At 42.7% G+C, this 26,226-nt stretch overlaps 3 protein-coding genes across 5 annotated transcripts; 2 read left to right on the plus strand and 1 right to left on the minus strand.

Moving 5' to 3' along the window:
• Positions 1 to 258: 258 nt before the first annotated feature.
• ap4s1 (adaptor related protein complex 4 subunit sigma 1) lies at positions 259 to 4,527 on the minus strand. Of its 3 annotated transcripts, XM_028437703.1 has the most exons (6): positions 2,059 to 2,281; positions 1,745 to 1,946; positions 1,316 to 1,402; positions 1,182 to 1,250; positions 1,081 to 1,092; positions 288 to 513 (listed from the first exon to the last, which is right to left on the minus strand). In XM_028437703.1, exons 2-6 carry the CDS (start codon positions 1,880 to 1,882, stop codon positions 385 to 387), a joined length of 435 nt encoding a protein of 144 aa, XP_028293504.1. In that variant the 5' UTR covers positions 1,883 to 1,946; positions 2,059 to 2,281; the 3' UTR covers positions 288 to 384. The 3 variants fall into 3 exon arrangements, with proteins under 3 accessions (XP_028293503.1, XP_028293501.1, XP_028293504.1); XM_028437702.1 differs by lacking the exon at positions 2,059 to 2,281 and adding an exon at positions 4,371 to 4,527 and having other exon boundaries at positions 259 to 1,092; XM_028437700.1 differs by having other exon boundaries at positions 262 to 1,092; positions 2,059 to 2,287.
• On the plus strand, positions 3,430 to 12,787 carry strn3 (striatin, calmodulin binding protein 3). The gene is made up of 16 exons (XM_028437699.1): positions 3,430 to 3,791; positions 6,948 to 7,051; positions 7,126 to 7,196; positions 7,316 to 7,394; positions 7,481 to 7,642; positions 8,052 to 8,190; positions 8,361 to 8,496; positions 9,443 to 9,582; positions 9,663 to 9,841; positions 10,041 to 10,088; positions 10,331 to 10,452; positions 10,665 to 10,832; positions 10,911 to 11,048; positions 11,152 to 11,259; positions 11,506 to 11,592; positions 11,783 to 12,787. Exons 1-16 carry the CDS (start codon positions 3,618 to 3,620, stop codon positions 11,950 to 11,952), a joined length of 2,025 nt encoding a protein of 674 aa, XP_028293500.1. The 5' UTR covers positions 3,430 to 3,617; the 3' UTR covers positions 11,953 to 12,787.
• A 409-nt stretch (positions 12,788 to 13,196) lies between these two features.
• On the plus strand, positions 13,197 to 26,032 carry g2e3 (G2/M-phase specific E3 ubiquitin protein ligase). Its single transcript, XM_028438142.1, has 16 exons — positions 13,197 to 13,591; positions 14,291 to 14,402; positions 14,500 to 14,597; positions 14,687 to 14,788; positions 14,870 to 14,994; positions 15,060 to 15,225; positions 16,614 to 16,720; positions 16,922 to 17,038; positions 17,110 to 17,234; positions 17,383 to 17,449; positions 18,700 to 19,010; positions 19,097 to 19,281; positions 21,180 to 21,352; positions 23,401 to 23,440; positions 23,617 to 23,788; positions 25,111 to 26,032. The coding sequence occupies exons 2-16, from the start codon at positions 14,363 to 14,365 to the stop codon at positions 25,398 to 25,400; spliced, it is 2,118 nt and encodes a 705-aa protein (XP_028293943.1). The 5' UTR covers positions 13,197 to 13,591; positions 14,291 to 14,362; the 3' UTR covers positions 25,401 to 26,032.
• Positions 26,033 to 26,226: the final 194 nt, after the last annotated feature.

Genomic DNA, 26,226 nt, shown 5'->3' on the forward strand with positions numbered 1-26,226 from the left:
ATAAAAATTGGTCGCAAAATCTTGGAAATTTAAAGTGTAGATCCTGTTGGAACTGATATATGTCACTTATTGCTTGGGTATGGTCGGTTTCTTACATATTTTGTATTTGGCACAAAAATGTTGAAATTACTTGTTTTCCAGCATAAAATCTGTGGCTCCGTATTTGGCCCCTGAATTAAAATGAGTTTGACACCCCTGATTTAAAGTCTTTTTTATGGATAGGATTACAAAATACAAATCACTTCATTTTGTACAAAAATCACATTTATTTGGTTTAAATAATCAATATTTTGTTGATTATTTTTTGTCCCGCAGATAAAAACATCCTTAAACATGTTTGTGGTTATAAAAATAATAATCCAGTCACTGGTCACATGACGAGGTTCAGCTGTCAGACATCTTGTCGATGGCGTTGAGCGGCGTCAGAATCCGACTGCGGTTCGTTTCCACTACGAGTCCGTTTTGGACGATTTCATCCAGAATGAAGTGAACGCGATCCAGACTGAACATGATCTGAGCAGCAGTAGCTCAGGAAAAACAAACACAATGTGACCACAGGTCCTGTTCTACAAAGATGGATTTCCTCTTATTGTTCTAACCTCAGGATTAACCCTGTGTGTGCTGGTTAACTTCTAACCAGGTAAATCACCATGGTAACTGATGCTAAATGGCTAACCTGGTCTGGAGGAGGTTATGTTGTGGATAATTAGAGATCAGAATTTCTTCTTCATAGTTTCCATGGTTACCTACAGTATGTTGCTCTGCGGGGTGTCTTTGATTGGTCAGATGCTGTAAACTCCGCCCCTTTCATGTGAGCGTGCCCGCCACCAGGCTGAAATCACATGGGTTAAATTAACATGTTTATATCCTGCTTCATAGTACAGCTGCTCTGGAATTGAGAATGTTTGGTTACTGAAGCTAACGGAGAGATATCATGATAAGTTGATCCTGCTTCATAGTACAGGCCCTAAATGTGTGTGTGTGTGTGTGTGTGTGTGTGTGTGTGTGTGTGTGTGTGTGTGTGTGTGCGCGCGCGCATTGGGTTGTCTTTATTTTAGGGGGAGATGGATTGAAGGATACGTCCAGTTCACTCTGTTGGGACAAAAATAAACAGTTTTAAAACGTATTTTCATAGAAAAAAAGGAGAATTACTGCAGAAACCGAGCAGCGCATGAACTCACCACACGGCTGAAGTATTTATCAAGAACTTCAACGAAGTTTTGGATCAACTCGAAGATGGAGAGCTCGTTCTACACACACACACGCACACAGATAATATATATACACACTTTCTGAGAAATACACACACACTGACCTCTTTGTCAGTGATTCCCACCACGATGAACAACGCAGCATACTGTCGATACACCAACTTAAAGTCCTTGTACTCGACAAACGAGCACTGCACACACACACACACACACACACACACACACACACACACACACACACACACAAAGAGAGAGAGAAAAATAAGAGGAAACAGTGAGATATTTAAAGATGTCACATGACCAATATATAAAGTCAATGAATGAATCCACACTAGTTTATTTGTTATTTCTGCCCTCTAGTGTTCAAAGCGTGAAATGACGGCATTTTGTTAAATAAAACACGAATTTCCTTAAAACTAAAAGCACAATATTTCCTACACAATCCACTGATGATGAACCTTCACCCCACGAATCATCGGTGAATTTAACGAGCTTTTTTTTTTTTTTTTTTTGGTGATGGTGCATTCACGGACCTGTTCCTTCCTCCTGCTCAGGCAGCATCGGACAACGTCAGCCTCCAACGCCGCTCTCCTGCTGAGCTCTACCGGCGTGTAGTACCGGGACAGCCGGGTCTGACCCCGCCGGTTCACCATCAGCACGAACTTTATCATCGCCGCGGGCCTCCCCAGTGTTCGAGCCGCACCTGAAGGCACCACGCTGTTGCAGAACGACAATCTAATATGAAAAAACAACCGATTAAAACACATAAATAATATTAAAGAAAGTGGTTTAGACGGTTATTTCAAACCTAACCAAGATAAATAAAAAAACTGATTCATTCACTCACCGGATGTTGATCGTAAACCGAAAAAAGCTCCATAAACATAATAAACAGTCAGACCAGCGGCTAGTTTAAGCCCTCCAGGTTCGCGTCTAAAGTTTATAACATTAATTAATACAAGCACGGAGAAAAAATTGTGAAAAAAAGTAAAATATTATCAGTTTTCTGGCATTAAAGAGCTAACAGCGAAAGCTCCTGACAGTCACTACGCATGCGCAATGAGGTCAGAAGAGAGGCGTTCAGTGTTAATATAAAAAATGTGGGGAAAACTAAAAACCCTTCAAATCAATCAGTGCGACTTTTATTCTACTGTAAGTAGATCATAGTTAATTGGGTTTTGATAAATGAAATTCTTCTTCTTTTTTAAAAAAACTTGATTTACATACAATTTACAAAATCAATTGATATTGCATGTGCCTCTTGTTGGCTTTTTAATGTTTTATTTTATGAACTTGTCTTGTGGCGATCAAACTCTACAATTCATCACTGTGACCTCACAGCTTTAATTGTTGTATATATCTGTATTATATTTGTATATTATTATTATTATTATTATTATTTTAGTTTTATTTTTTTTAAATTATTATTATTATTATTATTATTATTAATCTTTTTTTTTTACTACTGTAATGTGTGCACTTGTATTTAATCGTTATTTAATTATGTACGTTTTACTTTCTTTTCTTTTTTCTTCTTTGTTTAGTATTCTTTTTATTTGTAATATTTCTTGAGTGGCTGTAATGCAAGTAATTTCCCCCTGGGATAAATAAAGTACTTCTGATTCTGAATATCTGATGATTGTCTCTCATCAAATACTGTTAATTTTTTTTAAAATAATAATATGTAATATGGAAGTGTGATATGTTATTATGTAGCTTCATTTTTCACTATATATTGTATTGTATATTACCTTTAATTTGTATTATTTTAGGGTGACGTTTGAACATCCTGTTCAGGGACTACAGATGAAAAATAGCCTTGTGGCTAAATCTGGATATTTATGTACACGGTACCTGGCAAATAAATAAGTAAATAAATGAATTAATGAATACATAAATAAATAATTGAATAAATAAATAATTTAAATTTTAGGTTAATTATAAAGTTAGTATTTAAATCAGTCTTCAAATGGTTTTTTCACAAATACTCTGTACTTTACAAAATCAGGTTTTTGTCAGGATTAAATTTTGCGTCCTCACTTTCAGTGTGTTTAAATAAAGTTCATTTAAAAAAAGATAATTACATTTTGAGCTTCACTATGGCAAAAATCATGAATTTTATTCATAATTATTTTGTGAATTTTATTTTTTTCTTGTTTGAACTCCATTTTTGTGTTGGTAGTCTACTTTCCGACATTGTTTTTGTGTCCCAAAGGCCCCACGGTCGGCTCTGTCCCAGCATGCACCGCGCCGGGCTTCCCCTCACAGAGACAGTAATGGCGGCCGATTAGAGCCGAGCAACCACAGCGTTATTAGCCACCGGAGACATACCGGGTCCGACATCGGGCCCGCGGACCCTCAGCGCCCTTCCCCGCCTCCAGCCGCCTCGCTCACCGCTCAGGACCCATGGAGGAGGGCGTAGGCCTCGGGCCGCAGCAGCAGCCTCAGGCCGCCGCAGCGGAGGACCCGGGGCGGCCGCAGCACTACTCGATCCCGGGGATACTGCACTACATCCAGCACGAGTGGGCCCGGTTCGAGATGGAGCGGGCCAACTGGGAAGTGGAGCGGGCTGAGCTGCAGGTTAGCACGGGGTTAGCCTCACTGTAGCTCGGTTCGGTCCTAGTGTGACTGATAGCACTGTTAACCGGGAAAGTAACGGACTAACAGACACTGTTTTACTAATCCTACTCATTCATACAAATACTGAGCAATCAGAGGCAGGATCGAACAAACCAATAGTTACAATATAAACAAACAGTAAACACATAAACAACTTACAGGTTCAAAACCAACAATACACAGGCACGATGGACGTGATACTCAAAAAATCAACCAGCAATACACACGGATACACAACAGTAACAACACACACAACATCAAAGATAGGTAAACAAATGATACACAATCAGTCAGTGTTTTAACGTTACAAACAAAAAGAACAATACAATCAAATACAACCATACAAGTAAACACAATCTGAGGACACAACAACAACACAAACAATACACACAAACAGCAGGATGACAGTTTCACTAATCCATTCACTCATTCTGGTGATGATGTCACAGGGGATGTTAAACTTACAAACAAACAAATGATCTGAGTACGGGGAAAACAAAACAAACTAAAAACACAACCAAACTGTAAGGTTTTCTCTACCTTCTGAATAGAATTCTTCACTTGTTTACCTGTGTGTTAACACCTGCTCTGGTTAGCTGTGGGTTAGTTAACTAGTTAGATTGATTATAATGAGTCAATGTCACTGATACCAAAATAATGTAATCCTCATTGTTAGTGCTACAGTGAGTGTGTGACAGAGGGTAAATCTGCATCATGAAGCATTCAGCTGCTACACGTCACAGTGATGGTATTTGTCACACACACACACACACACACACACACACACACACACACACACAGGCTCGAGTGTTAAACAAAGTGCTCATGAAAACAGAGGAGGTGTGTCAATGAACTCAGCGAGAGGCATTCAGGGGGCAGGGCTAAGTGTAGGAAACTCTCCACCTGTTGTTTTTTTTTTTTGTTTTTTTTTTAAGAGTTTTGAGGTAAAATCCTTCAAACAAAAAGCTCTGTCAGGTCGCTAGCAGTCTGAAACAGATTTTTTAGAGCTGCATGTTAACACATTGTCTCATAATGACACATCGCTTGTGATTGGACGAGCACTTCCTGTTTCACTCACTCTGACTTTAAACTTTTCATTTCCACTCGTAAATGTGTCTCGTACAGACATTAAAACAAGTCAACGGTTCACGTGGTCACAGTTCATCAGTGTTTACCCTCTGAGTTACACACACACACACACACACACACACACACACACACACACACACACACACACACACACACACACACACACACAAATACCACATATTACAACCAAAAAATCACATCAGACACAAAGACCAACAAAACAATGAGAGAATAACACACAAAAAAAATGAAAACCAAGAGAGTGTCAAAGTTGTAGCTTGCACCTTGGACAGGTGTGTTGTATATTGGGCTGGATGATGACGGTGGGCGGGGCTAGTGGTGGGGGCGGGGCTAATGGTGTCTGCTGTAGTAACGAGGTCAGAGTCGGGCTGTAAATAGAGCTGTGAGGCAGCTGTGAGCTAAAAACAGACACACACACACAACCCTTCATCGTTGTCATCATCACCACCTCAATCCCTGAGGAGCGCTTGATTCATTCTCACCAGGTGCCGCAGGCGGGAGGGGAGAGTGTAGGAGGGTCATTTCATGTCATTTCAACAAATGTTCAGGACATCCCACGCACCTCAATTTAAAAATATTCTGAAATTTGACCAATTTCCTTAATATTTCGATATTCACACTGTACATGTTTAGTTTGATCTGATGAATACTTTTAGAGATATGCACAATTTAGTGAGGGAGGTATGTGTCCTTATTTTTCTTCCATTTTCAGCTGTTAATATCTCAGGAACTCCAGCACATAGGAAAGGTAAATATGGTATAGTAATACAGGTCCACCTACTGCACACCGCTGCCGCGGAGACTTCGCGAAGGAGCTGCCGTGAACAGTGTTCCTCTCCAGAGAATAATAAGTTGACAACAAACAGGAGCAGTTTTGGGCTGTGGAACAAGGTTTTTAGGGGCATTCTTGGCTAAATTGAGGGACAAATGGCCCGTGGCCCTCGCTAATTTCCGACATGGGAATTTATTGTTTATATCGTGGGATGACATATTCTTACCGGTGAGAATATTTTTGACGACAAATCATAAATGATAACATATCGCACATTCCTACTCATTATCAGTATAAAAGACACCTGTCCACAACTTCAAACAGTCACACTTCAAACTCCACTATGGCCAAGACCAAAGAGCTGTCAAAGGACACCAAAAACTAAATTGTAGACCTGCACCAGGCTGGGAAGATTGAATCTGCAATAGGTAAGCAGCTTGGTGTGAATAAATCAACTGTGGGAGCAATTATTAGAAAATGGAAGACATACAAGACACTGATAATCTCCCTTGATCTGGGGCTCCAGATCAAGGGAGATTATTCAAGATCTCTCCCCGTGGGGTAAAAATGAAAACAGGAACGGTGAGCAAAAATCCCAAAACCACACGGGGGGACCTAGTGAATAACCTGCATAGAGCTGGGACCAAAGTTACAAAGACTATCATCAGTAACACACTACGTCGCCAGGGACTCAAATCCTGCAGTGCCAGACGTGTACCCCTGCTTAAGCCAGTACATGTCCAGGCCCGTCTGAAGTTTGCTACAGAGCATTTGGATGATCCAGAAGAGGATTGGGTGAATGTCATATGGTCAGATGAAACGTTGCTGGGTCTTTCAGCACGACAATGATCAGTGTGTGAAGACTTACAGAAAACATTTGACCTCTGTCACTGCCAACAGGGAGTACATTACAAAGTATTGAGATGAACTTTTGTTATTGACCAAATACAACATTTCCACCATATTTTGCAAATAAATTCATTAAAAAACCTACAATGTGATTTTCTGGAATTTTGTTTTCTTATTTTGTTTTTATACCTATGATGAAAATTACAGGCCTAAGTTGTTTACTGAAGGCCCAAATATGTTCCTCACCCAAACACACACTCACTTTTTTACTATTTAGAGGAGCTGACATGTCCACCAGATAGAATGTATTGCAGATCTTTTTCTATATTCTGAGAGAGTAGGTGGAGCTGTATTACTATACCACATTTACCTTTCTGTGTTTTTAGGCCAGGATAGCTTTCCTACAGGGTGAGAGGAAAGGTCAGGAGAACCTGAAGAACGACCTGGTGAGAAGAATAAAGATGTTGGAGTTTGCTCTGAAGCAGGAGAGGTGAGTCACTCTGTGAACACGTTTGAAATCCTTCCTCTGTTCTCTGACAACCAATCAAACATATTCCCCCTCAGAGCAAAATATCACAAGTTAAAGTACGGCACTGAGCTGAACCAAGGGGAGCTGAAGATGCCCAGCTTTGATGGTGAGGAGACACTCAGAGGACCTCACTCAGCTCATCGCACGCACACACACGCACACAATGTTTACTTTGTCCACCCACAGGAGGCGCTGTTTCACTCACTCTTTGTTTCTGCTCCACAGAAACCAAAGAGTCAGAGGTCTCTGCTGTTCCTGCCAACAGTCAGCTGACCTGGAAACAAGGACGACAGCTCCTCAGACAGTGAGCACACACATACACACACAGGCTACTGACACACACACGCGCACATCCACTGACAGTCTGTGTGTGATGCATGCTGCGTTCAGGTACCTGCAGGAGGTGGGATATACGGACACTATCCTGGACGTTCGTACTCAGAGGGTTCGTTCTCTGCTCGGTCTGTCAGCGTCTGAACAGAACGGCTCAGTGGAAAATAAAAATATACAGCATCTGATCAACGGGACGGAACGGCTCAAGGACAACAAGAGGTAACACACACACACACACACACAGGCCCTGTCTGCACGGAGACGGTTTTAATGTAATTGGTCGTGTTTTTTATTGTTTACTCCTTGCGTTCAAAACCAATCTGGTGGTTCTCTGTATGACCAAATAAAGAAAAAATAGAAAATACCTCCACTCCTAATCCAGACATGGTTGTAAATAGATGATGCCTTTCACTCTGTGTTGTTCCTTGTTTCGGTGTATTTCTGCAACAGCGTTACAGCGCCACATGCAGGCCTGCTACGTTTACTACAGCGTTTTATGCCTGGACACACACATAATTACCCATTTTAGGGGAAAGCGTTTTGGTTTTTTCCTCGTGTTGACGGGGCCACAGAGAGAGAGACACACACACACTGACAACTCTCTCTCTGTGTGTGTGTGTGTGTGTAGAAGCCCCTCTGATGTCCTGGAGACGTTTAATTTCCTGGAGAATGCTGATGACAGCGATGAAGAGGATGATGATGAAGGAGACCTGATGGACGACATCAGCACTGACAAACATCACAGAGTCAAGAAACACAAAGTGAAGGTGCTGTTAGCCTCGCTCACATTATCTAAACATTCACGCTGCTCATCCTGCACTAATATTTCAAAAAAAGGGTTTCATTGCTATGATTTAAGTTTTATTTTGAAAGTCACTGGACTCCTCCTCTTCCTTTTCCTCACACTCTCTCTCTCTCTCCTTCTCTGACTCCTCAGGTAGGAAACGAAGGTCTGGCGACAGAGGACGACGCCGACACTGAGGAGGCTCTGAAAGAGTTTGACTTCCTGGTGACGGCGGAGGACGGAGAGGGAGCTGGAGAGGCTCGTAGCTCTGGAGACGGGACGGAGTGGGGTGAGACATCTATAGGGATTGATCCCACATCAGATACCTGTGTGTGAGCCGCTTACAATTCTGTCGCAGGGTTTACTAATGTCATGTCTGTGTCTCTTTTCCCTGTTTAGATACTTTACTGTTATTAAACTTCCTGAAATCATACCAAACTTAAGCAGTACAGTTGACTACTGTTATTGATTCACTAAATTACGGCCCAATAGCGACGTAAGCCACACTGCTAACCCTCAGCCACTCATTTATCAGGACAAATCTCATAGAAATGTGTGACATGATCCTAAAAATGTATTCATGAAACAAGATGCTTCTGCTGCAATGTGTCACCAGGTAAACTGATCACCAGTTCAGCTAATACACCATCAGCTAAACCTGTCTTTGTACCAGAGCCGTTTCACATTTAAATGCAGTCATAATAATCTGAACCAACACATTAAAACATTTTCTTTTTTCTCTTTTTTCCTTTTTCTTCTTTATTGTTTTGTTTTTCTTTCTTTCCAAATTTGTATCTTTCCAAATTATTATGAATGCACTCATAATTATAAGAACCAACACAATAAAAACACACTTGGATGAAGCTCTGTGTTCATTTTCAGCCACAGGATAACATGATCACCACACATTCCGTTACACGTAGCGAGAGATTATCAATGTGATTATGAGCGGAATGGGACGTAGTTGTCGTTTGTGACACTTTCTAAACATTCAATAACCAGTAAAATATTGTGTAAATGTGTGATATTGTCCAAAACATGTCATTTTGAGGCCAGATTTCAAATTAAGAGCCAGAGAGAAAAGAAAGAAGCCGGTGCATTTTTTTCTCTCTGTGTTTTCTGATCATGAGAAATCTGAGGTTGTGTGTGTGTTACAAATATTTAATTAATGTGTGAAGTTTTTATTCCAGAGTCTGTGATTGGCTCAGTGTTTACTATGCCCCTCCCCCTCACAGCGGAGCCCCTCCCCTTCCCCAGCGGCAGTGGGAAGTCCTTTCTTCTGGGCAGCTCAGACGACGTGTTGGAGAGCGTTCTGGGTTTGGGTGACCTCGCCGACCTCACCGTTGCCAACGACGACACAGACTTCGGTTATGACGTGAGTCACTCTTACACCGAGGTTCGTTATCATCATCAGGAAGGTTTGGTTAACGTCCATGTGGTTTTTCGTACCCGCAGCTCTCAGCCAATAAGGAGTCTCCATTCAGGAAAACCTGGAACCCAAAGTACACGCTGCGTAGCCACTTTGACGGCGTGCGGGCGTTGGCGTTTCACCCCGTGGAGCCCTGCCTGGTCACCGTGTCTGAGGACAACACGCTCAAACTGTGGAACCTCACCAAGACCGTCCCCGCCAAGAAGTCAGTCAACATCTATGTTCTCAACCTGGGGCTTTGGGGACAATTACATTTTCAGTTATCCATGTTCAATTATCAGTTACGTGATTCCAATTATAATTGAGCCCAACCTTGGTTGGGGGCGTGGTTAGTGTTGCTGGGGGTGGAGTTTGTGTGGCTGCAGGTGTTGAGTAACCAGATGTTTGGTTTCTCGTCTTTCCAGAAGTGCCTCCTTTGATGTGGAACCTGTCTACACCTTCAGAGCCCACGAGTACGTGAACAGAGACACTGATGATGTAACATGTGACATGATCCCACACACTTTAACAACACGTACTCCTCTATGCCCAGGTGCATTATGGGTAACGGTTCAATAGCTTCACACAGGTCGATACACACTGATGGATTTAATACGTTTATGTTTAAATCTGGAAAACTCCAACAGAACAATGATAACATGATGCCGTCGGTGTTTCCTGTGACCTTCTGACACTTCCTGTTCCGTGTGTTCAGAGGCGTCGTGCTGTCGTTGGCCATGACATCCAGCGGCGAGCAGTGCTTCAGCGGCGGCATCGACTCTACCATCCAGTGGTGGAACATCCCAAACTCTAACGTGGATCCATACGACACCTACGGTACCACTCTGGACATAGCCTCTCTCTCTCTTTAAACATGTAGCTACGTGCTAAACTAACCGAACGCATACTGGTGGCTACGTGGTAAGCTAACCAAACATGTGGACTGGTAGCTACGTGCTAAGCTAACCAACATAGACTGGTCTCTCTATGGAATTTCTTCAGTCTCAGTTATTTAATGTAACGGTCAATTCTGTGATCCATGTAATCAGATCCCACGGTTCTGGCGGGCTCGTGGGCGGGGCATACAGACGCCGTGTGGGGATTGGCTTACAGCGGCGTCTGTCAGCGGCTCCTGTCGTGTTCGGCCGACGGCTCCGTGAAGCTGTGGAATCCATCAGAGGAAACGCCCTGCATCAGCACTTTGAACGCTAACACAGGTCAGAGAGAGACACACACTTCTGCACCATTGTGTGTTTGTGTGTTTTTGTTCTCATAAGGTGTGTTGTGTATTTCAGAGCTGGGCGTTCCCTCGTCAGTGGACTTCAGCTGTGACTCCGCCCACTGCGTGGCTTCCTTTCACAGTGGAGACGTTGGCGTGTACGACTTAGAGACGTCTCAGAACGTTCTGGTGCTAAAGGGCCAGGGAGAGAGCAGTGAGTTCACGTCACCAAGGTTTAGCTGCGTTTCAGATGAGCTGTGTGTGTGTGTGTGTGTGCGTGTGCGCGTTAACGTGTGTGTTAACGTGTGTGTAATCAGCTCTCTCAGGGTTAAACCACATCTATAAGGTGGTCAGTCACCCCACGCTGCCCGTCACCATCACCGCACACGAAGACCGCCACATCAAGTTCTTCGACAACAAGTCAGGTGAGTGTCCTGTTGACCAATCCTAGGAGGCGTCTTTATGAAGAGCATCCTAGATGGGCGTGAATGAAACACAGAAGGTCCTGGGTGGGCGGGGTTGGAGCGTTGAGCATTCTGGGTGGCCGGGGTTAGTGCATAGGGCATCCTGGGGGGGCAGGGTTAGAGCAGTTAAACCATGGTGTTGTAACCTCACCCATAGTGAGGCTCCACCCACTTTGCTCTGAGTTCATCCTCCTTTGTCCTGTCCAGGTAAAGTGATCCACTCCATGGTGGCTCACCTGGACGCAGTGACCAGTCTGTCTGTGGATCCTAACGGAATCTACCTGATGTCTGGGAGTAAGTCTGACTTTTACTGATCACGTCTCTTTCCAAGATTAGTTAATACAGAGTTATGTAATCCCACGTGTCATTGGTTCCTCTGGTTTCCAGTGTTTGGGTAGAATTAGAGAATTTTTGTTTATGTTCTTGACGTATGACGGGGTCACATGGTTTGGTGCTAATGCTAAGTGTTCTGGTTCCTCTGCAGGTCATGACTGCTCGGTGCGTCTGTGGAACCTGGACAATAAAACGTGTGTTCAGGAGATCACGGCCCACAGGAAGAAGAGCGAGGAGGCCATCTACGACGTGGCCTTCCACCCGTCCAAAGCCTTCATCGCCTCGGCCGGCGCCGACGCACTCGCCAGGGTCTACGTGTAAGGGAGGGGCTGAGAGACACGCAGAAAGGAGGCGGGGCTTAACACATGTGACCTCCCACTAAGAAACCTCCCCCCCTCCCTCCCTCAGAGACTCACCTGCCTGTGATGTCATCAGTGATGTCACTAAACCCCAGAACACTAACCAATTAGTGGAAGGAGTGGGCGGGGCCATAGGAACTTCGGCTAATCTGTAAAACAATCACACCGCAGAACCAGGTTAACCAATCACAGCCCATACTGGACCAGAACCAGATTCAGAACCAACCACTGCCTACATTTGTTGGGTCCAGAACCAGGTCTCTGCCACAAACTGGGTCCAAACCAGAGCCCAATCCTCAACATCCCCATTTAAAATGGGCTGAAAAAAACTATTTGGTCCAGAACCAGTTTGTCTAAAACCAGAACCATATCAGTAAAAGAAGCTTTAACCAAGTAGAAGAGTAAAATCAGTTCAGAACCTGGTATGCGCTCACCTGAACCAGAAGCAGGGAGAAGTGATCCCACAGCCCAGATCAGACTGTGTTCTGGGCCATGTGCTGGTTCTGGTCCAGACTGTAAGGTGGTGTTTAGTGTTTAAACAGAGGGTTCTGGAGCGAGCGTGGAGCAAGTGTGTGAGCGTGCGAAGGATCGGACCCGTCGCTCGGCGCCGGTCTGCCTTTCTTTGTTTCCTGCATGATTCAAAGCACAGAGTATTTTTTTCTAGTCTTCCTGAGGCCAGAGACGGTCCGAGCGGGTTTGTCCGTTTTCTATGTTTCCTGTCGGGCGGCGCCGCGCGACTCCAACTGTACATAAAATGTCTATAACTATTAAATGTGTACCTGCTCACAGGCCACGCCCACTTTTATTATTTATCTTTGTTTATTTGTGTTTATTCTGTCATATAGCATTAACGTATTTATTTTATTTCATGTTTTGTTCATTTGTTTTGACTTGCTGGTTCCATCAGTGCCACCTCCAGCCTCCAGGGGGCGCTCAAACACGTGCTTTAGAATACCAAAACTAATCAGTATTCAATTATTAAGCAGACACATGGAATTAAATCCAGAATCTGATTTATGTCAAACTTCACTGAGAAATAAACAGAGAGGATTTTAGGCCAAGAAAAAGCCCTTCAAAATAAAAGTACAGTTTTTAGCTCGGGTATTATACTATGGACTAGAAGTATGTTGTTAGATCTCTAGGTGTGCTTCAGTATCAGTAGCAGTTATTTTAATACAATAAAACCCATATGTACTTACGGGGGCTGATTCTCATTTTACAGCATTAAGTAGTATTATCTGTTTACATAATGCCAACAAATGCTGGTGACGTTTGATTTCGTCTTTCCCACTTTTATTCTTATTTTTAAACCTTTTTTTTCTGACCGGAAACTAAATGTATAACAAAAACTAGCTACATCCGGTCTGACCGTCAGAGGGCGCTGCGCAGACGAAGTGGGCCATTCCACCACTGAAGAAGAAAAAAACAGAAGGAATGAGGGCGGGACTCTATGAAAAAATTCAAATCGAACCAACCAGGACTCGAGACAAACCAACGGACCAATCGAGAGCGGCAGCCACACAAACAACCAATCAGTGTGTGAGGATCAAACAGCTTTACAGAACGCAAACAGAAGCCTTTTAAAGCGGACGGAGGTCTCCGTAAGTCTGAATTTTATCTTTAAAACACAATTCAATTCCTATACATGTTTTTTTAAAACATTGAAATCAGCTTTTGCTGATAAGTTATAAGTGCATTTACAGTTTGTTAACGTTAAAAACACGGTTTACGTCCAGTCATTGTTGCTTTAAAGTTTAACATGCTGTAAATCAGAATAAAATCCGATGTTTACTTTAAAAACCGAAAGAACGTCTGTGTTGTCCTTGTTTACAAGTAAAAAGTACGATTTATAAGCAGGTTTTAAGCTATTAAATATCACCTAAATCAGTTAAAACTTCGTCTTACCTTTAAATCTTTTTGTATATCACATCAGATTAAAGTTAAAATCGACTTTAATGCAATTTCAACTTGTATTTTGTCTCATTAAACATTTTAATCTGCCGTAAATCAGATTAAATAACCTCTACAAGTTTGTTTTTTATAGCTTTTTATTTTTCTGAGTAAAAAATGCTTTTCATCTTTCAAACTTATAATGTACTTTTTAACCTTCCAACTCTGTTTGTCCATTATTTACCTTTCAAACCTTCTGTGAATCCAAATAAAGTCAGATTTTTATCATAACAGAACCTTTTCGGTAATATTTTAGTCATGTCTGTATTCTAAAATTTGCCGTAAATCTGATTTAAAGTCAGAATTCTACCTTTGTTTCCTCCCTTTAAACAACTGTTTTATCTTTTCAGTGAGACGTGGAGCCGCTTCGTGACTTTCTGTGGTTTAAACACCTCTGACCTTTGGCCCCTGACCTGAGCACCATGAAGAGGAAGATGAGGAAGAAGATGAAGGCTGAGGAAGGTTAGTCCAGTCAGATTAGATGTAGTCTGAGTTTAATCTCCAGACTTTTTATATTTAATCTGTGTGTGTGTGCGCGTGTGTGCGTGTGTGTGTGTAGCCTGCACTCTTTGTAGATCCAGTGAAGACGATGCAGCCTTTTTGGGAGAAAAAATTAAACTGGAGGAGCACAAACTTTGTGTTCATTACTTCTGTTTGGTGAGTATGTACACACACACACACACAGACACACACACACTCTGTGTTGGGTCACAATGTAAAAGTGTGTGTGTGGGTGTGTGTGCCAGCTGACGTCCTGCGGTGTGTACCAGCGTGGTGAGGAGGACGAGGGAATCCTTGGTTTCCTGATCGATGACATCAAACAGGAAACACGGCGCTCATCTCGACTGGTGAGTGTCCTCCATGTTTGTATCCCTCTGTTGCCTCGGCGGCCATATGACCTCACTTGTGTGTGTGTTTGTTTGTTGCAGACGTGCTGTCTGTGTAAGGAGAAAGGGGCGTGTGTCGGCTGCAATGTTCCCAGCTGTAGGAAAGTGGCTCACTTCCCCTGTGCCAGGAAACATGGGTTCATCTCCCAGTTCACTGGACTCTTCCCGTAAGTGTGTTTGTAAGTGTGTGTGTACTGTGAACGATGTGTTCAGGTGCCTGTGTGTGTTGCAGCTCCTTCTGTCCTGACCACAGTCCCTCCCAGTCTGTGAGTGGGTTGGACCTCAGTCTGCCTCAGTCCTGCTCCGTGTGTTTGGACTCCATCACTCCTGTTCTCTCCTCGTCCATCCTCAAGTGTCCCTGCTGCCACGCCAGCTGGTTCCACCGGGACTGTGTGCAGGTAACACCAGTTAGACCAGGACCTGCTCTGATGGTTCACACCTGATCCATGTCCAGGTTTTTCTCATCTCTGTGAGCCTAAAGGTGCGTTCACATTGGAAGAGACTCTGGCGACTAGATTACATTTAAAATAAATGTAAATGACATCACTGGCCACGGTTACATGATGTTTCTCAATTCGGAATGAGTTTTTCCAAATTAAATTATTGTTCTGCTTCATGGAAATAGTAATTCCGAATTGAGGTTGACATGGAAAACCGGTTTATTCGGCTTTATTCAATTCCACCTTAGGTCTGGGGGTTGGGAAGGGTTCTGATTGGACAGGGGGCGAATGTGACGTATTCACGTCTATCAGCAAAAACACACAACAAATCTTTTATTGTCGGCTACAACATAGAAGACCACATGAGAACTGCTCTGGTGCTTCATGCCCTGATGAATGTGATAATGTGTGTCCGTGTGAATGTCTGCATGTTTATGCTTCCGTTCATTCACTCTTTTCATTATATCTGTCTTTTAAGGCTCCTATTAAATAAATAGTCTCAGTTCTCGTCCGGACCACCATCTTGGATTATGTCGTCACCAGCACATCATCGTGGTAAATTGCGCATGCGCAGTACGATCGGAATGAACTCAAAGCGGAATTAAGTGTTTACAAGATAGAGGAATTACTTAAATCAGAATTAAAATCAGAATTAACCAGCCACCTAATTCAGATTTAAGTTTAATTTGGAATTACATTTGCATTAGGAATTAAGGCTTAACAAGGTAAGTTTAAAGAGGATTTAACTTTTATTCTGAATTAAAAAGGAATTAAAACTCCCATGTAAACGTGGTCGATGTCAAGCGACCTCTATGGCGTCACATTTATGTCAAGAGTCAAGCACGTAGTTTTACACACTCACACGCAATTAAAATACTTGCGCGTCAATGCAGAGTGTGGTTTGTCATTATTGTGTGAGTGTGTAAAACTGTGACTTGCGAGTCCCTGAAAGTCACTCAAGGTTGAAAATTTGGAACTTACATACACTTACACTTATTTTTGAACTACATCCGATCAGTGATGAGTTTCTCTCTACATCACTGTGTGTAGAGCTGAGGCTGCACTGAGAGGGCTGTACACTTGCTCTACTTACTAGGGCCTAATGAAAGCAGAATACTCCTTTAATAAACCTTTTAAATTCTAAGTATATTTGAGTGAACTCATCCTTTAGTAAGTATTTAAGTTGATCATTTTAACTGTAAGTGGAGCTGTCTATGATAGGTGTTGTAAACCTACGACTGTAGAAGAAGTGAACAGCCCTCTCAGTGCAGCACACACATACTATTTATATATTCATATTATTCATAATATTCATTTATTTTGTGTGCGTTTGCGTGTGTGTGCAGCGTCAGGCCCACAGTGCAGGCCTGTTCTTCTTCAGATGTACTCTGTGTAACAATAAGGAACTATTCCAGGAAGAAATGTTGAGGATGGGAATCTACATCCCAGAGAGGTAACACACACACACACACACACACACACACTGACAGCATCAAAGGGTGTTTAAGTGTGATCATGTAATTTTGTTCAGATTATTGTAAACACTGAGTCACCAGTTATAATGATGACCAGTTGAAGTGATACATCCTCAGGGTTTTCTGTCTGTTATCATGGTCTCAGCCAGTGGGCGTGTCCCTCTTTGTTCTCCCTGCAGAGATGCATCCTGGGAGTTGGAGTCCAATGCATTTTCTGAGCTGTTGGAGGTTTACCAAAGCTGTGATGCCCTCAGCTGTTTGTGTGACACTGGACGGACATACTCAGCAAAGAGCGGGTACGACGGCGTCACCTGAGCGTGGTGTCACACATTTATGTCAAACCTCACCCCTCCTCTCTGTGTGTCAGGTGGTTCACTGTGATTCGCTGTCAGCTCTGTGGGTCCAGAGGAACTCACAGGAAGTGCTCAGGACTGAAGTTGGACAGCAGGGATTGGAGCTGCAGCGACTGCACCGGGGCCACCGCCACCCACGGTTATTCTCATTCATTTGTTGATTCATTGATTAATTTGTGCTCATTTAGTAATAATATGTTTATTAATTCTTATATTTATAAATCATAATTAGCATTTATTATTAATGTCATGGAATTGTGGGACTGTTCTTATCTTTCTTCTCACAGCCTCCATTGTCACCTCCAGCCCTAGATGGGCCCAGAAGAAGGAGTCCACTGTCCCATCACCTGCCAGGTAGGTTTATAACACAGCCTCAGGTGCCTTACAGGTGTGTGAATGTGTTTAAAGTTAACCTGTAGTATAAATGTATATATCAAAAATTGTGTTTTATGTATTACTAATAAACATAAAATGTGCACCTTTTTATTAAAACTTTTTAGAACAATTTCATACCTAGGGTTATAAACTATGGAGAGTCTCTATTTTAATCATTATATGACACACGGTGGTTGATGGTCACGGCCTGTGGCTTTAAATAACTGGTGCATTGTGGGAGGTAGAGGCGTAACAGGAAGTGTAGTTTTTCAGCAGTTGTGTGTAACCCCTCCCTCAGTGATAAAGGTTGTATATTAGGAGAGGATTAAATATCACGTTTCTCACCAACTTCCTGCTTCTTGTGAGCCTCCCTGCACCCACTCATTATCAGAATTAGCCTAACGGCAGAGCTGTTGTTAGCAGCAGAAATGAGCCATGGCTGAGTAGTTAGGTGTTAGAAGTGCACAAATATGGTTAGAAACTGTGATGAAAGCTGAGTGAAAGGATATGTGTTCATTGATTGGATGATGCTCCACTACCCCTGAAAATCAGCACCTGAACCAATAGGTAAGTTCTCCTGACAGAGTCGATCATTTAGCCACAAGGAAATATGAGGGAATAATGTGGTGGGGGTGTGGTTAGTGCCATGACACCCCCCATAGTATCCACTATAAGCATAAAAGTAGTAGTGCTCTGAACAAGTACGTTTACAAGCTGCATTCAACGACTTCCTGTGAAGGAATTCTGTCCATTAGCTTAGCCCACAGATCCCTCACATACCACCCAATGTTGTGTGAACGTAAACATTTTAAGTGTGTATCTCGTACTAATATTATGGAGCCAACGGCTGGATAACTCTGATTTAATGTCGTTATTTGGCTCAGAGACCCTAAACAAATGTTTCTTTTGTTGTCATAGCAACCATTGGCTTTACACTCCCCCATTGTTCAGAAACTGTAGACTAACCGAACACTGTTGCCTAGCAACTGCTAACAGGAATTAACGTGTGTCAAATCCTGACCAAAATGGAGACTCTCCATAGTTTATGTTCCAAGGTATAAAATCATTCTAAAACGTCCTTTTAATGTGTTTGTTAAAATAAAAAAGGTGAAAATATTTTGTTTATTAGTAATACATTAAATCTTTTTTTGTTTTAATCATTTTCATTTCAGGTACACACTAACTCTTTCCCGTGGCTCTGATTAGTTCTTCCTGTCATGTGACTACAGGTCATCTCCTGATAGGTGCGTTTCTCCTGAGCACCTGCTGCAGTCTCTGGTGCCTAAGCTCCTCCCACCCGAGGTGCACGTGGAGGTGAGCAGCGAGCAGGCGCTGAAGGCAGGGCTAGATCTGCTGCGTCGGCCTGGGTTTGACCCCACCCACTTGCTGAGCGTCAGCTTCACTGACACTACATTTCCCAAAGGCCTCTGGGGCAGAGAGGCTCGGCAGCACTTCCTGGATCTGTTGACATCACAGATACAGGAGTGTGAGGTGTTTGAAGGACCAATCAGAGCCAAGAATCTTCGATTGGACCCTCAGGGTGTGTGTCTGTGTGTGTGTGTGTGTGTGGAGGTGTATTGCTGAGTGTGAGTTTGTGTAACTGTGTATTATTGTGTGTGTTTGTAGCGCTACATGATGACCTCTACTTTGATGTGGGATGTCTCCTCTCTCTCTCGCTCGTCCATGGTGGTCCTCCTCCTTCGTTCTTTTCTAGAGCTCTGTATCAGACGCTCTTTAACCATCCCACCAATCAACGCCTCACCCTGGATCACATGACCCCAGACACACTCATCACACGCCAGGTCACACGGGTAAGACATCAACACACACACACACACGTTACGCTGTGCGATATAACAACATATATGGTATATGGTAGTGCAATATAAAACTGTAGCATACGATATAACCCTCTATGGTTTCTGTCTAATTTAATGTGTGTGTCTCTGTAACTAAAATATGATGAAGCTAGCAGGCTAATGTGCTACTTGGCAGTAGCAAGTTGGCGTCACCCAGAGATACTAGTTTACAGCAGCGTTAGAGGAGCAACTGGTCCTTGTGTAGCAGTGACGTGCAGTCAGGGTAGGCAAGGTAGGCAGTGCCTACCCAAGGGTGAATTGATATTTTGATTATTTGTTTTAATTGTAATATAATTATAAATTATTTATTTTTCAATTTCCATACCTGTAAGTTTGAAAGTGCCCAAATTTTGTGCTTTTCATTTCCCAAATCGCTAAACATCGCTATTTCCTAACCGCTGTAAGGCAGGAGGAGGCCACACCCCTTCTCAAAAGCACATTGCTGCTCTGCCTCTGTTCCCATTGCATGTTTTTATGTGTTTGCGCATACGCAGTCAGTTCCCCAAGTTGACAACCATTTACGTAAAAAGGCAGCTCTCTACGCTGCCTTTGGACGTAACCGCGCTATGCTAAATGCCATACCTAAGTTCACAGTGCATTAGTGAATTGCTATCATGTAACCGCTGTTGCTACGTTCTCTAGCTAGTGGGCGGGATAACACTACAGTCAGGATGACAGCGCGAGAGACGATAAAGAAACTTTTTTTTGAGGAAAAACGACAGCTTTTAAAAGATGTAGACCAACACCTGAGTTACCAGACCTTCAGCAAAGATAAGGTCAGAACATTGTTGGTACTTTCTACAGTGAATGGAACAAAAGGAAGGATTGACTTTGTGGATGCTCCTCACTGAGGCTGTTCCGAGTTGCTGCTGTTGTCATTTTTTCCGTTTTTCTGTTTCCAACACAAACAATGGATGCGCTGCCGTGTCATGAGATAAATGTTGTTGGGAGATTATGGAGGCTATATTTAATAATTTTTGAAGTTTCTTTAATGGTGTTTTACGATGTTGATTTTGTTTGGTGGCTAAATGCTTGTTCATGTGGATCTTGTTGGGTTTTTTCGTTCTTATTAAGAATTTTGTATTTTGAAAAGCGCATTGAGATGACTGTTGTAAATTGCGCTATACAAATAAAGTTGAATTTAATTGAATTAACACTTGCCAGCAGAAACATATGGAATTGTCATTGGTGTTGACATTGGTGGTCTCGATTTGGAAAGCCCTTCCTACCCTAGTGCTCACGGTACGTCACTGTTGTGTAGCCACCATCAGCTACTGAAGCCACGCCCACTGATCAGATCAGACTAATTCTACATCATTTAACACCAGACATGAGCGTCAAGTGTTTAGTTTAGAAACACAAAGATGCACTAAATGGATACTGTGGTATGTGGTGGTGAAACCCAGATTGGGTCATCAATTAGTCTGGTTACAAACTGTGTCACTACAGCCAATATGACTCTAACAAGATAAATAGCTGCAAAAGTGTATCACAAATGTTAGTTTCAATTTATTTCCTGCTTTCAAAGAATAGAATCTAACCAAACCTCTACTATCATATACGATTTTTGATGGAGTCAAAGTCACTACAGGTACGGTGTAAAACCACAGCAGTGGACATTATTGGTGGTTTTTGCGCCCCCTGTTGGCATTTCCACACATTTACAAATCAGAACACGTGACAACAGTGTTTGTAGCAAAAGACACAAATATTCCTTCATTGAGAAGATTCTTAAAGAAGTACCATTCATTTTGGGATATGCATTTCTATTAGTTACATTTTTTTTTAATATACTAAACTATATAATCAATATCACTGTTCCATTCATTTCATGTCGTCTTCTTCCTCAGATGGCAATGGCGTCTTCTGTAGAGGAGCTCAGGTCTCTGATGGAGCAGAGCCAGGACTTCCTGGAGCTGGCTGGCTGTAACCGACCAATCAGCAGCCTGGATCAGAGGGAGGCTCTGGTCCAGGACCTGGTGAACTTCACCCTGATCACCAGGATGCAGCTGCCCCTCCACAGGTTGGTCACACAACACTGCACGGGTTTGAATCCAGCAGTTAACGAGCTGGTCATCAGTTAACACGGACATCAGTTTGATTAGAACAGCAGTGATGCTGGGACCTGCTGATGGTGTTGGACACAGAGATTTGTCTTACTACCAGTCTGTTTACTGGTTTATACTGGTTATACTGGTTCACATTGGTTTATACTGGTTATACTGGTTCACATTGGTTTAAACTGGTTAAACATCTTTATACTGGTATTCTCTAATGAATCAGACATTAATGAAGGATGATGTAGGTGATGCTAGTTTTAGAGTATTGTAGCTATAATTATTTATATATATTTATCTTTAAGTTATGTATAAACAACGGTTCTATGAGTAATATGAGTGAGATGTCTCACTATGGGATGCAACCTCTGTCTGCATTCCTCAGAAGCATTTATTTCAATCTGCCAATCCTGATTGGCCGGTGAAGCGCGTCCGTCCGCTAGGGGTCACCCACCTGTTATAAAAGGAGGACACGGACAGACGTGCACCATTTAAAATTAGCACCTCTTCTACTCGTTCGAGTAGTCTGATGAGACATCTCACTCATATTATTCATAGAACTGGGGTTATATACATAACCTAAAGTTCTATTTCATAATATTTTGTGAGATGTCTCACTATGGGATATGGAAACTCCCGTAGTGCAGACATGATTATCGAGCGGTTCCAGCCTCCAGGGCAAAACCGCCATGAGACATGAAGCCCGCCCCGAGCCGGGGTGATGAAAGGTCCGTCCTCCTCGTCCACACCCGAGCCAAGAGGGTCAGAGGAGTCTTCATCAAACTCTCCACAGTCAATCACGAGGACAACCTCGTGAAGCGGGCTTGGAACCCCAGCTGGAACCCTGAGCAGCCGCAGTTTCCATCAGCGGAGTCTCTACTTCACCTTCCTCCACGGGGACATCGTGAGGGGGGAGGAGTCCTGCTCAGACAGGCGTGCCAGCCTCCTGTGGAGGCTCTGTGCGTTAAACACAGCGCAGTGCTGTTCCATCACCGTGTGACGCAGTTAGGAGAGCAGGTGGTTTGCTTGCGCTACCATAAGGCTGCTAGCACAGGTGCTAGCAGGGATGCAGGCCAACGTGTTCTGGACCATCTGAGATGTCAAGGACAGCGTTGGTTTTCAAGGCGGCAGCTTTCACTTGCGTCCAAAGCACGGATGCCATAGTATTTGGAGCTGGAGCCGGGCTACTCACTTTCGTGAGAGCCTAGAGGGAGGAGTGACGTGCGTACGGGCCCGTAGGCGCCAAGGGTAGTAGGACCAAGACGACAGCGTGGTGTGCTGAGGTCAATGCACCGACCTTGCGGCAAGGAGCGTGCAGTGGGGCTAACACTGGAGTGAAAGAGCCGCTGGGGACCAACGTGTGCCGGAGCAACAGTGTTGGAAGGAGCCGTCACCCGGAGCTTAGGCTCGGATTTCAGTGAAGGACAACACCTACCAAGCAAAACACGGTAAGAGCTGTTATACCTACCTTCTCAACCTCTTGTGGTCTAGAGCAGGCGCTGGTTCTGCCAGCGTCCATCGACTGGAATAATGAGAATCCGCCTGTGGACAGATAAGCTGGCAAAAAAACGCGAGCTAGCTGAGAGGAGATGAGGTGTTTGAATGGTGCACGTCTGTCTGTGTCTCCTTTTATAGGAGGTGGGTCGCCCCCTAGCGGACGAACGTGCTTCACCGGCCAATCAGGGTTGGCATATTGAAATAAATGCTTCTGAGGAATGCAGACAGAGGTTGCATTCCATAGTGAGACATCTCACGAAATATTATGAAATAGAACTATAGATATGTGTAGGTTAGATAGTAAAGCTCCAAACCTTTTTAAATTAGCTTTTCATGTCTTGTTTTTAATTCTTTTTACGTTAATTTATTATTATGTTTCTTCTATTAATGTCTATGATGTTTCATTTTTGTAAAGTGTTTTTGAGCAGCTGAAAAAGCACTTTCTAAATAAAATGTATTATTATAATTAATTATTATTATTATCATTATTTAAGCTGATGTTTTTTTTCTGCTGAAGGTTTCGTGAAGGTCTGCAGACGTTGGGCGTCTTTAATCAGGTGACTCAGCTGTGTGTGTGTGTGTGCGAGTGTGTGCCACTGCTGTAAGTGGCACCCCCTGCTGTTGGTTTACTGCCACAGCAGTGATGGGTGTTGTACAGTGACGATGATGATGTCCTAGTCAGCATGTGGCTCTTGTAGGTTCTCCCAGTGACCTGTGTGTGTGTGTGCTGCAGGTCCAACTGTTCCCGCTGCTCTTCCTGGAGCTGTTCTGTGAGCCGTGGGAGCGACTGGGGGCTCAGGGCGTGGCTCAACTCTTCACCCTCACCTTCTCTCAGCAGGAGCAGCAGCTCAGGGAAGAAACACACGTGGCCACGTACTGGAGGAGGTTCCTGCATGACTGTGAAGGTGAAGGTTGCATCTCCACCGGTTAGATCACATGTGTCAAACTCAAGGCCCGAGGGCCAAATCCGGCTCTTTAGAGCAGTGGTTCTCAAACCTTTTTGGCTCTAGTTTTCTTATTTTTGACTACAACATTTTGCTCAGAATTCTGTGAAAAAACAACTATAGAGCATAATGATAGAATGAATAAGTGATAACACACATTTTAATGATTCTCATTTTGGAAATAAGTGCAAAGAAACACTATTTAGTTCCTCCTGAATGGATTTATTTCTATAGTTTTTATCATTTCTGGCCATTTCCCTGTTGTGGGACCGACACTGACCTTTGTTTTATGAGTTCATGTTCTAATCAACTTACTTTCTATCATCGTTTTTTGTGTTTTCTGTGTCATTTTGTGTAATTTGTTGTTGTTTGTCTTTTGTTATTTATTATTCAGTATACTTTTTTTTTTTTTTTGTTGTTGTTGTTGATTTTGTGTGTTGGTATTATTTAGATTATTCTGTTACAGTGTGTGTGTGTTTTTGGTGTCGTTTGGTGGTTTCTTATGTCCTTTGTATGTTTCTCTGTTATTTTTGTGTTTTGTAGTGAGTTTGTGTTTTTGTCGGTGTCGATTTGTGTATTTTGAAGTTTGTTCTTTTTATTATTCAGTATATTTTTGTCTTATTTTGTGTGTTTTTGTTGTCATTTTGTGAGTTACTGGTAATATTTAGTATGAGTATTCATTTGTAAATTTTTCTCTCTTTCTCTCTCTCTCAAGTTCCTCATGTAGTGCCATTGCGTACCCCAAGGGGTACATGTACCCCCATTTGAGAAACACGGCTTTAGAGCATCAAATTTGGCCCACAGGATGAAGTCGGAATTACAGAAAACATGAGTCATTGTGTAATGAATATCCATAACATAAAGTTTTCCCACGCTTTTATCACATGAATGGCGGTAATTTTTAATCTCAGTATGTTGAAAAAGTTATCTTTATCTTTTCTACAATCCTGCAATTTTATTGAAATTATTCCACAAATTTTTCCCAAATTAAATAAAAATTGGTCACAAACTCAAGGAAATGTAAAGTTTGGATATTATCTGTAACTTCCATTACTTTACATATGTTTATAAGGCAAAATAATGTTAAATTTGCTCATTTTCATTTCTAAAATTTGCAGCCCACTTGAGATCAACCTGGTCCGTATTTGGCATTTGAACTAAAATATGTTTGACACACCGGGGTTAAATTATGAGTTCTAACAGAACCTAATCAATCATTTGCTTTGTCGTTGATAAAAAAATACTTTAATGTTTCAAATGTCGTGTGTTGTTGTTCTCTGTAGGCGGCTGCAGTTCTGTCTCTCTCCATGATCTTCTCCTCTTCACTGAGGGAGTGGACGACCTTCGACCTCCCGCTCTGCTGTCCTTCCGCCCCCCTGCGTGCGGCCCTGGAGGCGTGCTGTCTCGCTGCGACGGCCTGTTCCCTCAGTGGCAGTCTGACGGCAGGCGCCTCCTGCTGCCCCTAAGCTCCTCCTACCGACACTTCAAGAGCTCCATGGAGCAGGTGGTCAGCAATCGCCTGCACCTGCTGACCAATCACAGCAAGGCCACGCCCACCTCGGCATTCAGTTAGGACTGGTTAAGACTGGTTACTACCAGTAGCCGTTGGTTACGGACTACAGCAGACCTTCATTAGCCTGTTTCACTTCTTCTTTATATTTGTGTATTTAAAACATGACTTGTGTATGTGTGTGTATGTCCTTTTCTATGTGTGTGTGTGTGTGTTGTAGTTTAGAGGTCAAAGGTCGTCTCTGTGTGTGGATGCTGTAATATCTTTGATGATGAATATTTTCTGTCGGTGTCCTGATGAATAAACGTCACGCCTGAAATCAAACGCTATGCTCAAACGCCATTTGATGATGTCACACAGAGTTCAGCCAATCAGAGAGCTGCGCTCAGCTCAGACCATGAGAACAGCCTGCTGGTCCCTAAACACCAGAATAGCTTTAACCTGGACACAGGTTGACCAGGAATAATTATTAGAATATATTTGTTAAATATTTAAAGCTGGAGACATGCAGCAAAATTCTGACCTGCACAGGAATAAGTGGGTTAGGATTAATGAATAATAATGTTCAGTTTATGAATCAATCTGAACAAAGAATCCAAATTTAAATTTGATAGATCAATGAAACCCAGTATGTTAAGTAAATATAGTGAAGTGTGAGTGTCATGAAAGGTATAAAAATGTTTTTTTTTTTTTTTAATGGGAATAGCTGAATTTTACATAGGAATTTCAGTGGAAAGTGACGGTCAGTGTGGGCCGACAGCTCTTTTACTTTTTGTTGTAGTTATTTTTGTTGTTTATTGAGTTGTTTTCTATTGTGTGTTCTTTGGGACAAGTTACATGAGATTATTCTTCTTTCTTCTTCCTTTCATTCAAGATTTGGGAACATTTG

The sequence above is a fragment of the Gouania willdenowi genome, chromosome 22 (assembly GCF_900634775.1).
Source record: "Gouania willdenowi chromosome 22, fGouWil2.1, whole genome shotgun sequence".
Taxonomy (NCBI): domain Eukaryota; kingdom Metazoa; phylum Chordata; class Actinopteri; order Blenniiformes; family Gobiesocidae; genus Gouania; species Gouania willdenowi.

Coding starts and splice junctions, on each gene's coding strand:
- strn3 (XM_028437699.1), top strand. CDS start 3,618: ATGGAGGAGGGCGTAGGCCTCGGGCCGCAGCAGCAGCCTCAGGCCGCC. Junction 3,792..6,947: donor TGGAGCGGGCTGAGCTGCAG/GTTAGCACGGGG, acceptor CTGTGTTTTTAG/GCCAGGATAGCTTTCCTACA. Junction 10,833..10,910: donor CACTTTGAACGCTAACACAG/GTCAGAGAGAGA, acceptor TGTGTATTTCAG/AGCTGGGCGTTCCCTCGTCA.
- ap4s1 (XM_028437702.1), bottom strand. CDS start 1,882: ATGATAAAGTTCGTGCTGATGGTGAACCGGCGGGGTCAGACCCGGCTG. Junction 1,251..1,315: donor TGGGAATCACTGACAAAGAG/GTCAGTGTGTGT, acceptor GTGTGTGTGTAG/AACGAGCTCTCCATCTTCGA. Junction 1,093..1,181: donor ATAAATACTTCAGCCGTGTG/GTGAGTTCATGC, acceptor TTGTCCCAACAG/AGTGAACTGGACGTATCCTT.
- g2e3 (XM_028438142.1), top strand. CDS start 14,363: ATGAAGAGGAAGATGAGGAAGAAGATGAAGGCTGAGGAAG. Junction 15,226..16,613: donor TCCACCGGGACTGTGTGCAG/GTAACACCAGTT, acceptor GTGTGTGTGCAG/CGTCAGGCCCACAGTGCAGG. Junction 21,353..23,400: donor ATGCAGCTGCCCCTCCACAG/GTTGGTCACACA, acceptor TTTCTGCTGAAG/GTTTCGTGAAGGTCTGCAGA.